General features: G+C 33.0%; 1 protein-coding gene across 6 annotated transcripts in view; it reads left to right on the forward strand.

Moving 5' to 3' along the window:
* LOC149148004 (ras-related protein RABH1e-like) overlaps positions 1 to 12,651 on the forward strand; it is a 479,517-nt gene that overhangs the window by 187,789 nt on the left and 279,077 nt on the right. Inside the window, exon 1 of one of the 6 annotated variants that reach the window (XM_089441575.1) lies at positions 6,043 to 6,308. The exons of the other annotated variants lie outside the window; for them this stretch is intronic. Coding sequence (XP_089297701.1) covers positions 6,180 to 6,308 — 129 coding nt within the window. The 5' untranslated portion in view covers positions 6,043 to 6,179. Of the gene's footprint in view, positions 1 to 6,042; positions 6,309 to 12,651 lie in introns of those variants that run through there. 6 annotated transcript variants of the gene reach the window in all.

Genomic DNA, 12,651 nt, shown 5'->3' on the forward strand with positions numbered 1-12,651 from the left:
ATCGACTAAGTAAAAGAGTATTAGTTGAAAGGTCAAAGTACAAAGAAGAGTCGGCGTGAAGACAAACAACAAGGCAGAGAATAAAAAGAAAAATATCAGATCATAAAGAACAACACACCCTAATAAACAAGGACAACATACAGCTGTTGAACATCTGCCTCTATCTTCTTGCATGAAGCTAATTCTTTCTCCTAGATTACTTCCCAAGACAATTTGGGATATTTTGTAAACTATTTTTGTATAAATACTTCATAATTCAAATTAGTGAATGTGGATTGCTATACATTTGTAGAGTTGTATTGATCATAAACCTGAGGGTTATTGTACCAAATTTTCAATTCAATAGACTGGACTAAGTAATAAAGAGATTGCATTGCAGGATTCATGTGTTGATCTATTACAATGAAGTATTTTCTTTGTCAAATTTGTTATCTTCTTATGTATTTCACAAACTTACATGTTATCTAAAGTGAATGAATTAATTGGAAATTTATCTCAGAATTTGTTTAAGTACACATTGTTTTGAACAGTTGATCATTTCAATGTTTTCTTCTGATATCCGGATTTGAGAATCCTTAATTGCTCTCCCATCTCCGTTGACCTCTTTCACTTCTTTCATAATCTCACCTAAGGAACCCTTAGTTTCTCTTTGGATCCGATTGAAACCAACTTCACCATCCAGCCTTAAGATCTGAAATAGCTTAGCTACCTTGCCCTGTAGACACTATTTTTAGAACTTGATTCAGTCCTGTTTTCTTGACATTTGACTGCATAGCCCAATGGTAAAAAACATCCCTCTATCCATTTAAGTAAGTGATCCCACCAAATCTAAATCAAAACCCAAGTACAATCATAACTAGCCTAAAATCAATTAACTAAACAAAGTTAAATCATAAAGAGAGAGTCCTCTCTGAGAATTAGGATGGCTACATCCTAATATCCAAAGTTGGTTTGTGGTTACCTCTAATCATTTCTTTCTTAACAATTCTAGAGAAATATTGGAGTGATAACAAGACATATATCATATTGTTGTTGTATTATGTGTTTTCAGTGTTTTTCCATGTAAGAATTAAGGGAGGGTGTTGGAAGTAATGCTTCCATGTCATATGTAGTTGTCATTAGGAGTTACAAGGAGTCAGTCTAGAAGTTGTTGTTTCGAATGTATGAGTTGTAATGATGATCTATATGTGTTGAAGTCGGTAAATTATGTCCTATATATTTCTATATGTAGTGATAAATAAAAGTATCAAGTGTGATTTGTTGTGTGCAATCAATCGCTCTCTGATCTCTCTATTTTCTAATATTAGAGAGAAAAATATGTATTACTCAAACCCTAAGTTGTAGAGTGTTTTTAAACCGACTTCATAAAAATATGATAACATTACTCATTCTAAATGGAATGAATTCTCAATCATTCACTTTTTTTTTTTTTTTTAAATTAGTTTAATGTAACAATAATCTTTTTATATAGCTTAATTTGTTTTCTAAATGCACAAGAATATATATATATATATATATATATATATATATATAGAATGGGGGAATTTTATTTTGGTTACTTTTGTTGATTAGAGACGTGACATAATTAGTGATTAGATATATGACATAATTGAAATAATAATAAGTTTATAAATAGTTAGTATAATCTATTCAATAGGTGTATTATGAAGTTAACTTTACATTTAGAGTTATAAAATTAATAATGATTATATAAAAAGTAATTATGTTATTTAATTCTATGTGTATATTTGTGTAGTATGGGATTTTTTAATGGGCGGTTTTCAAACTTATAAATAATTTGTATAAATTATTCAATAAGAGTAATATGAAGCCCATTTTAAAGTTAGAGTTATAAAATTAATTATAAATATATAAAAAATAATTAAATAATTAAATTATATGTATAGATTTATGTGTTTTTATATATATAGATTTATATAGTATGTTTTTTTTTATGGTTAATTTTTACAAAAGGTTAAAGAAGAATGGAATCCTTATCAAATATCCAATTGATTTATCATATTGATTTTATGAATATGTAATTGTAAATAATTTAATTAAAGTTAAAAAAATCCAAGTAATAAAATTTAGGATGATAAATTTTTAATTGTTTCAATTCAATAAAATGCAATGCTATATGCTATAATATAGTAAAAATATTATACACCATGCAATTATTTTTTACTAGCATATCTAAACCACATAAAAATTAGATCCACTCAATGTATTTGATATACAATCTTTTGTTCGGATGACATAGCTCAATCAAACAATCTTATATCAAATAAGTTGAAATCAATAGAAATTCTACATGGTGTAAAAATATATTTTTCACTTATAGTATATAATATGATGTAGATAATTGGTGGCATATTATAATGATCATTTAAACATTCCGAAAATATTACATCTTTCAATCTAAATGAAATTAATTTAATTATTTTCCATTTTATTTTAATTTATTTATTTTAAATTATTATTATACAAATAATTCTAATTATTTTCTTTTTTCTTACTTTAATTTATTTATTTTAAATTATTATTATATAAATAATTCTAATTTTAAAGTTCAATTATTTTTATATTTAATAAATACTATTTATAAATATTATAAAATTTTTAAAATAATTTAATTGATAATGATTATAAAAATAAAAATAAAATATTGTATTTAAAAAAAAATTGAGTTCAAATCCCTTGGTAAATAGTATATTGAAAATGACCTAGTTTAAGTTTGACTATACTTGAAGCTAGTACAAAATTAATCTAATTATCAATTCCTTTAATTACAAAATAAATAATTAAGTAAATAAAATAAAATAAAATTATAAATATTACTTATACAATATTTCAGAGAGCAATAAATTACATAATTGCGTTCCTCATCTTCTCAAGTGCACTATACTTAATGTCTTGTCCTTTGGTACAGTGGTGTTGTTATTCGTGAAATCATGGAGCTCCTGCACAACATTCTTCAAGTCACTATTGTCTTTATGCAAGCCCTATTAGAAGATTGTGGTGTGTTTCATTTATAATTAAAGCAAAAAGCCAAGCACCCTTCATTGCACCTGAAAATGATATCACGAGGGTTGAGGATTGGCGATCCTTATTTCAACTCTACAACAATATAAATGCTATCTGACATGCTAGTGAAATAGTTATTGCTTTGTAAATGACAGAGAGGGCATTCCATGACTATTTCTCTCACATTTCAAATAGCATTTGCTATAGAGTTAAAAATAGGAGTCGCCGTTGAGTATCCCCGACTCCATTAAACATCATGACAATGCTAAACTTTAATGTGTTAATTGAAGTTGATGCTAAACTTTAATGTGTTAATTGAAGTTGGTTTGATTGGTTTGAAAGGTTTCTTTTAATCATTCCCATGTTAATATTATTTAGATATGTATGATTTAATAAGGGTTATAACGTAATGACATATATTTATGATTTAATAAGAGTTATAATTTAATATTATATTTAAGGGTTTTTTTTTAATTTTATTATAATTATTTTATAAGAAATTTAAAAATTTATGAAAAAATTATATTTTTTTTTATTAACCTAAATTTGTTTAAAAGCTAAATAAATTATATGATTTTTAATATAAATAATAAGAATTAAGAATTGATTTAAAACGATTTTTATAAAATAAATATATTTTAATTGTATATTTTAAACCAAAGAATTTTAGTGTAAATCCATTATATGAAAAATATTTAATATAATATTGTTAAATTGGGAAATGAATGCTATGTTTGGTGAGAGGGAATGTTAGTAAATGTAATGATGAAGTATTTTTTTAGATTATAGAACAATGTGATATTAAAGTTTTATGTTTATTTTTCAATTAAATAATAATTTAAATATTCAATACATTATATTTTTTTTGGTTAAGAAATTTTAAGCTTTAAATGTAAATGAATTTAATAATGTTATATGAATTTGATATTATAAAGACCACTTAAGGTTTAAACGAGGTTGGTATAAAGACACAAGGGCTTGGTTAAACTATTGGGAGATGACCAGAATAACATTAAAAATATTGTTACTTCTAAGTTCAAAGGAAAAATGTGGCGTGAGAAAGATTTAACAGCTAAAAGAAAATTAAGATATTATAAGGAGGTCATCAACCCCACTGTAGAAGATCAAAAGTATCTCTTTGTTTCAGCTATCTCAAAGAAGAAAATTAGTATAGCCAAATTTAGAACGAACTCCCATGAGGTCCATAGTGAAACGGGTCGTTGGGTAGTTCCTAAAACACCATGGATGGAAAGGTTCTGCCATCTTTGTGAGACATCAAGGATGAAAATCACTTCCTCTTAGAGTGCCCCGCTTACAACCACATTAGATTTTAGTTTCAAAATCTTTGTTGCAATAGTGACCTTCCTAGCCTTTTACAGTGAGATCGGGAGGCTTCTCTCCAAGCTTTTTCAACATAGGAATAAAATCTTAAATCAAACTAAATAATTTGTTTCTTAAAGTTTGTTCTCAATAAACGTTAATTATCATCATCATTATCATATTAATCGATTACATTTGAATTAGTTAATAATTTGGTTCAATAAATATATCCTAAAATTAATTATATTTAAAACTCTAAAAATTAACAATGAAATTTAGATATTATTTTATTTTGTTTTAATCTATATAATATTTATTTGTTTTTAAAAATAAAAATTCCATTAAAAAAATTGTTTTATATATTTAATTTTTATATATGTTAAAACCTTACACTTGAGAATGAAAATTTACTTTTCTAAAACATTATTCTATAAATAATAGAGGAAGATAATGGATGGGCATATTAATTTGGTATAATGACACTCTAAAGTGTAGTATTTCACTTTCTTTTTTAACCATAACTTATTTTGGTTTTAAAATGTAAATACTTTCAAATTAAGTTGTTTTTGGTGTGATTTTTTAAACTTTACATGGATTCAACACTATTTCTACGGCACTTCGATTATGCAGGGGTTACCCATCAAGCATGTTATTTCAATAAATTCTTGCTCCATTTTAGAGAAATTAGACTGAAAAAACCCACAGAAAAAACTTCCAAAAAACTTTCAATAAAAAAGAAAAATCAAATTACTTCTAAGTGTGATTTACCCAGAAATTTCTTCTTATAATTGTTATGGATTATAGAAGCCTCAATTCAACCATAAAAGTCAAATTGTTCAAAGTATTTATTAGATTTAAATATTTTCAAATTTAAAAAACAAATTAATTAAAATATTCAATATAAAACACTTGAAAAAACTATTTAAATAAAATTAACATTTTATTTTAAAATCACAATTTTTTATAATATTAAAATTTCTTTCCCATTAAAATAAAGAAAACATATCTTATAATATTCTTTTATATAAATACTCCCTTATCTCAGATACTATCCTTATATAGAGCTAATACAACAATTATATATCTATAGTTTTAATTAATAAAACACATTTTATCCATTACTTTGAACTATTATATAAACTTAAAGTTAGTTGTTACTTTTACTTATTAATAGGTGTTAAAACACGCTAAAAGAAGTGTAGGAGGAAGGAGTATATATTTTTTAACTAAAAAATTCATTTTAGAATGTAGGAGTTTCAAGTACAATAGACAAAATTATGCAAATATTCTGTCAGTTGTTGGGATAATCTATTTAAAGAGGTATTTGTCAAGAAGCTAGGAGCATTGCCCAAACAATATCGACGTAAAAAAAATTCAAAATATTTGTGATGGAAATAGATTCAGCACCATCAAAAACTTTCAAAACAATTAAAATTATAAATTTTAACAACCTTTATTTACATTTACAAAAATCCCTACCATTTTTTTTTTTTTTTATAAATATAACTGAAATTTCCATAATTACCAAAAAAAACAAAAAAAATAATGGTTAGGCTACAGCTTCAAAGTTGATTACTTACTTAGAGACCGCCACGTGCCCGATCATCGTACATGATTCGATTGTCTCTAAACTGAAAGCTAAACGATCTCGAATCGTGATATAAATATTCAAATTTTCCTAATCTAATGCAGCGCGCGTTCCTCACGACGAACAAGAATAGCAAACAGACCGGCAGAGCTCTGCCTGCACCTTCCTGCAAGACTTCCTTGAAGACTTGGGTTTGCGCATCGAGGGTTCGAAAAGCACCAAGGAGAAAGAGAGTCGAATCAGGAAGATGGTGAGGCATACCGCTTCTCTCTCGCCTCTGGTGAAGTACAAGCTTGTTTTCTTGGGAGACCAGTCCGTGGGCAAGACCAGCATTATCACTCGCTTCATGTATGACAAATTCGATGAAGTTTACAAGGTATGTATGTGCGTTTTGATTTTATAAGTATCTTCACTACCTTTATTCTGCCACAATAATGCCTTTAGTTTCATGGGACTTAGATTTATGGAATTCTGCCAGAAACTTTGTTATCTGGCAGAAATTCTTGGTGGTCTTGCACATACATCTAAATCTTTTCACTTATGCTGAATTTAATTTTTGTTTCAGTTACCTTGCAAGTTGAATTAAACCTTGTCCTTTGGCAAAATTTTGAATTAACCAAAATCTATTGCTTTAGTTACATTTACAGGGAGGGTATGTTAAAGTATGGTTGTTTAAATTGATTTCATCTTCCAATCCCAGGCTGGTTAGCTGTATTCATGAAATTGTTTGTGTATCTTTGTAATTGGGCCATAAATAACTGGACGCTAAAGGGACTTCAGTTAACCACTATCTTGAAATTTGAGAACCTCCACTGTAAGGATTTATGGCTGCTTGAAGACCATAGATTACAGGTAGATTGTTAGTAAGGTGAAAAATATGGATGCTTCTATGGAGTGGGTGGGGACAGGGGGAATCCATAACTCTCTTTGTTCTTTGTGAGATGGCAACTGGCCTTCTCTTGAAGCTTTGAGACTCTGGAAGGTCAGGGGTCAAATCCATCCGCTTGTTTTATCTGTTGTTTCAGTCTTCTAGGTGGTATTATTTGTGAGACTTCCTGGTTATATCCTACTGCTACTCAGTCCCCGAAATATCTGTCAGCGGGTGATTTATGGCAGGCAAGAAAAGTTAAGCTGAACCTCTTGCTTCTCTTTAGGCTTTGTGAGGGTGTGATATTAGCACAAGGCAAGAAAATTTAAGCTGAACCTCTTGCTTCTCTTTAGGCTTGGTGAGGGTGTGATATTAGCACAATCCATCTGGATTCTGAACCCAAATTTCCCAACTTCTTGCGGTTTTATCTGTGGCTGCAGAACACCAATGGTTGGCTTACTAGATATGGAACCTGAGATATGCCACCTCAAGCTTTGCTAGCCTTACATGGCATCGGTGCATATCTAGATTCAGATTGGTTTTTGATAGTTCTAATAGATCGGATGAAAGTAAGATACAAATTATCAAAAAGGGGAGGTACAGGGACTATCGCTGCCCAGATGGGTAAATAACAAGTCAAGATAGCCCATTGATTAGGAAATTAAGACATTTTCGCTCAATATCAACATCTTGAAGGGCATGTTAACAATAGTGTTTTAATTGAATTTAAGCTTCCGTGTCTCTATTATGAAAAGTACGAAAAATTTCAGTAAAAATCATATCATCTGAATTTTATGTTTCGAACCATCTAATATTTTTCTTGTCACTTGAGAGCCGAACTTTCCCTGTCCTTGTTATCAATTCAGAGCCAAACTTTCCTGTCCTTGTTATCAATTCAGAGCCAAACTTTCCCGTCCTTGAAAGAGATTATAAACATGCTGAGGGGCATGTTTCATAGTTTTTTCCTGCCACCTAGGATCTGAACATTACCTATTTCTGAAACAGATTTCTTTCAATCTTATAACTAGTTGGGCCTCAACAGTAATGAGAGCCAAACTTTCCCCGTCCTTGAAAGAGATTATAAACATGTTGAGGGGCATGTTTCATAGTTTTGCCCTGCAACCTAGGATCCGAACATTCCCTATTTCTGAAACAGATTTCTTTGAATCTTATAACTAGTTGGGCCACAATAGTAATGATAGACAGAACGAAGCAGAAAGAAATCTGGACTGATTTACGTCCCTGTTTAAGTTTCACAATTTTTTCCATTTGAGTATTTGTTTAGAACAATTATAACTTGTGTTACCAATCTTATGGAAAATTTGATTCGGTGTTCCTCTTTCACTGAACTAGGATTGATCTCTTTTTTCTTGCCACCTAAGATCTGAACTTTCCCTATTCATGAGAGAGAATTTTTTGAACCTTATAACTAGTTGGGCCATAACACTCATGATATCTGAACTTTCCCTATTCCTGAGAGAATTTTTTTTGAATCTTATAACTAGTTGGGCCACAACACTTATGATAGACAAAAAGAAGTAGAAAGAAATGTCAACCGATTTGTCCGCCCCCTTTTAAGTTGCACTATGTTTTCCATTTGAGGCTCTCTTTGAAACAATTACAACTTGGGTTACAAATCTCGTGGGAAATTTGTTTTGGTGTTCCTCTCCCACTGAACTAGCATTGATCTATTCAATGATTTTGGCTTTCCCCAGTGCCTTGTTAGATTTTTGAATCCTTCTTCTCTTGAGTGAGAAATGCATGAACCGAGAAATGCATGAACCACTTCTGATTTTCCTGGCCCCCTTTTAGTTTCACTAGTTTTCCCATTCCAGTGGCGGTTTAGAATGGTTACAACTTGGGTTTCAAATCTTGTTGAAATATGTTTGGGTGTTCCTCTTCCTGACAACCCCTACAAATTGTCCACCTCCAGGGATGCTTTGTTCCTGCTAGGTCATTTTAGCCCTTTTGCTCGCCTCTTCCATGATTTGATTATCTTGACCCTTTACCAAAGACCCAAAACTTACAAGTTTTTAAGAGAAAGAAATGGTTACAAAATCTCTGCTTTGAAAAATATCATAGAACCTAGAGGCTCATTTAAACAATGTTTTCTTATAAAAAAAAATTGCATGTGAAGAAATTGGATCTCTTAGCTCATGTTAAATCCCTATTTAAGATGGATCTATGCTGATCTACCTCCTGTTAGTGTCGGTCTTGAGCCCTCCATCAGTGATCAATAACTCTTTGCATATGCATTTATAGGTGTCTCATCAGTGTCAGTTTTGCATCCCGCTAGGCATGCCATAACACTGAATGGAGGAGCTGGTCTTTGTTCCCTTCTTGGCTTTGCTGGATCAGGTCATACAACAATGTAATTGAGTCAGGCTTGTTCTTGTTTTTGTCTTAAGGTCCCATGGTCTTAGGTCTAGGGTTTTGAGTCAAAATCATTTCAAGGTCATGAGTCATGGTCAATAGGTGCCCAGCAAGCCGGAAGGAGTCTTGTACATAAGTTTCATTATCATTTTCTTCAGCTATAGCTCATTTTATGCCTTGGATTTAAAAACCCTGTTTTTAAGTCCAAGGCCATGTGGAATTTAAAAAAAAAAAAAATAAATAAAGAAATTCCCAAAAATTTGTAAAAGTGCCGGCAATAACCCTGGTTCTTTCACTACAGTCCATCAGGCGGTCAACCTGCAAAAAGAACGAAGTCAAACGCATCCAAAGAGCTTATTTCAGGACAAAAAGACTCTAAAATAGTGTTAAAGACAATGTAAAGGTTTAAACATTATAAAGTGGGTTTTTAAAGTCAATTTTTTTTAAATATGAGCCTATAAAAGCAAATTCCCTCTTGCAAGGTCTTCATTGTGCATTTGGAGCAAGAAATTACAAGCAAAAGGCGATTAGAGGGCGAAATTGGGCAAATTGCAGAAGTTTCAGTCTTTTGGAGGAGCGCGACCAAACGGAGGAGCGCGACCAAAAAAAGGCCAACGCGCTGTGTTAAATTACACAGGCGTGACCAAACGGAGGGGTGAGACCAAACTGGGAGCTTGCGCGACCAAAAAATCAGTTTGCTGTAAAATTTATTCAAACGCCAAATTCACCCTCGAATTTTCTCCAACTGTTCAGGTATGCCTCATTCACATGTTTGATGATGGGTTAGGATTGAAAAGGAAGGTTATGGTCATGATTTTATGCAAGGAATCCATAGAAAATAGGTTGAAATGACTTGATGTTTTGCATGCATATGTTTGACAGTTTGTTTGTTTTTCAAGGCAATTTTTTCCTTATATCCCTCCATTCATTTTCCCAAAATTAAATTACATATGTTAACATGTTATATTTGTTAATCTCATTTGCAAATTAGTCATACCAAACCTGCCCCTTAATCCTATCAAACCCTAACCCTAGTCCTTTCAAACCCTATAAACCCTACCTTTTCCCCATGTATAATGATCAAACCCTAAAGCACTAGTAACACAGCAAAATGCCTATGTAAATGTACAGCAGTGAATGAAAAGAAACATTATAAAAAACAAATAAAACAGTGATGACAAGGCATGCACTCAAAGAATTGTAAAAACAGTGAAATTTGCCATTTTGCATAGCCTCAGAAAAAACAAAGGAAAAGGGTCATCTTGGTATATGTCAAAGGCTTTAAAGCTCAATAAGGTCATGACAAAATTTCATTTGCATAGACATCAAAGAAATCAGACTTGCTGTGGTTAGGGTTTGTAGTAACATGGTATTTTTTTCCCCTCCTTAAAACTCTGTTTTTTCCCTTACCTAATTCCCTATGTAAACCCTAATTTAATTGCTTGTCCCTTCAGTTAAACTCTCTAGGCAATTGAATATCCCTCCCTATGATCAAATCACACAGTGAAACCCTGATTACTCATGGCAAATGAAAAAATAAGGCTGCCTCTGTTTTTAATGAATTGCTGTTACAAAAATTGATTGGCAGCAGACTTTGTTGATGGGTTCCATTATTTCCCCTAAACCTAATTCCTAATATCTTCTATTTTCCCTCATTCCTATGTTACGATCCCCTCTCCCTTCCACTGTAAAATGATCACAACAACCCCTTCCTTTCCTCTTACAATCAGAAACCCTAATTCCCTATGGTAAAGCATGATGGAAACTGCCAGCATTAAAAAAGAACTGCTGTTATGTAAAGTAGTTGGTAGTGATTGATAAAGGGGTTTCATTGTCCCCTTAAACCCTAATTCCCTTTCACCCTCATCTTCCTAAATACCATTGACACATCATATCCCATTTTTCTTGCAAATTTATTACAGTAACCCTTCCCTCCCTTGGTGATCAAGCATACAAAGTCCCTGTTTCCCAAAAGCATCAATGACCATTTTAAAAGTTATAAAAAACAGAGTATGCTCTTAATAGACATTCAAAGACAAAATGAAATGAGCAGCCTGTTAAATGTTGATAGTTGATGCTGCCTTATCCCCCTATGCCCATGACATCCTTCCTTCCATCATGATGAAAATTCTATATTGTCCTTTCCCTTGGTGATTAAAAATCACAGTTTCCCTTAATAAAGTATTGATTTGCAAATGATGAAAGATGAGATGGCATGTTTAACATTATGTGATGTTTTCCTTCAGAATTCCCTGCTTATATATATATTTTTTCCCTTTCCTATATGTAAATTCCCTCCCCTAACATATCCCTCATGATGTTTCCCCTTGAAAACAGCATACTTCACAGCATTTTGCAGGCAGGGCAGCGGTCATTTTGACTTATTTATTCCACCTTGCTCAATAACACCATGTCAACCATTGAGACTAATGAGCAAGGTGATGACTGATCATCATCTACTGAGATTGAGATACAGCAGAGGCCTCGTAGGGGAGGCAAGGGTGGTCACCACAAGAGGGAAGAGCCTACATCACTGACAGCGTTGCAGGCTTGCCCATTGGCAGTATCTTTCTTTCAGCAGATGGCTTGTTTTCAGTTTTGTGAGAGGCTGTCACACATCCAGCATCACAGAGACTTGGCCCGGTTGTTTGTCCTCCATCTCCATGACAGGTAGGTCACCCTTGCAGGGGTGAATTTTGTGTTTTCTCCAGAGGCTATCACAGATGCTACCGGGATACCCAATGTGGGTGAGGTGTGGCCGAAGCGCAAGTGGGTGGACCTGGTATACTATGAGCCATATGTTAGGCCTGCCTATGTGCATCACTTGACAAGGAACTTTCCTATCAAGTTCCTCCGAGCAGAGTATATAGACACCATGAGACTCATTATGCACTACTTCACATGTGAGGGGAGATTCTCACGAGTATTTTCTTGTCATATCCGCATGATGATGCACTTCACCAGAGTGAGGATGATGAACATCTCGGCATACTTATTTCACGACATTCAGAGGATAGCCACTACCTTTCGGAGACAGACTCCAGTACAGCAGCTCCGGAGCCTATGCCATCATGGTCTTATACAGCTAGTAGTTTCCCATCAGCTGAGCCAGCAGGGCATCCCTTGGGCGGATTTCATCTCCCGAGATGTTTTCACACAGCCACATTCAGGGCCTGAGGCAGTTCATGAGGAGGGAGGGCCATCACATCAGCCCGAGACCAGCATCCCGAGACACATGGCTTCTTCTCCTCGGGTCACATATCAGAGAGGTCACAGGACCTTATTTGCAGTAGCCCGACAAGTACTTTCTCTACAGCCAGTGGAAGGGGTCTCGTCTTCATCATCAGAGCAGCGAGTGTTATCTCCACACCAGGTGGAAGGGGCCTCGCTTTCTTCATCGGCACAGGCAGTACGAGAGGGCAAGCAGCCCATGGTTGAGGATGAGGCGGTTGGCGAGGCACATGATGATTTCACTGGT

Source organism: Pinus tabuliformis, chromosome 9 (genome assembly GCF_031772625.1).
Source record: "Pinus tabuliformis cultivar Carrire ecotype Pingquan chromosome 9, CPIR1, whole genome shotgun sequence".
NCBI lineage: Eukaryota > Viridiplantae > Streptophyta > Pinopsida > Pinales > Pinaceae > Pinus > Pinus tabuliformis.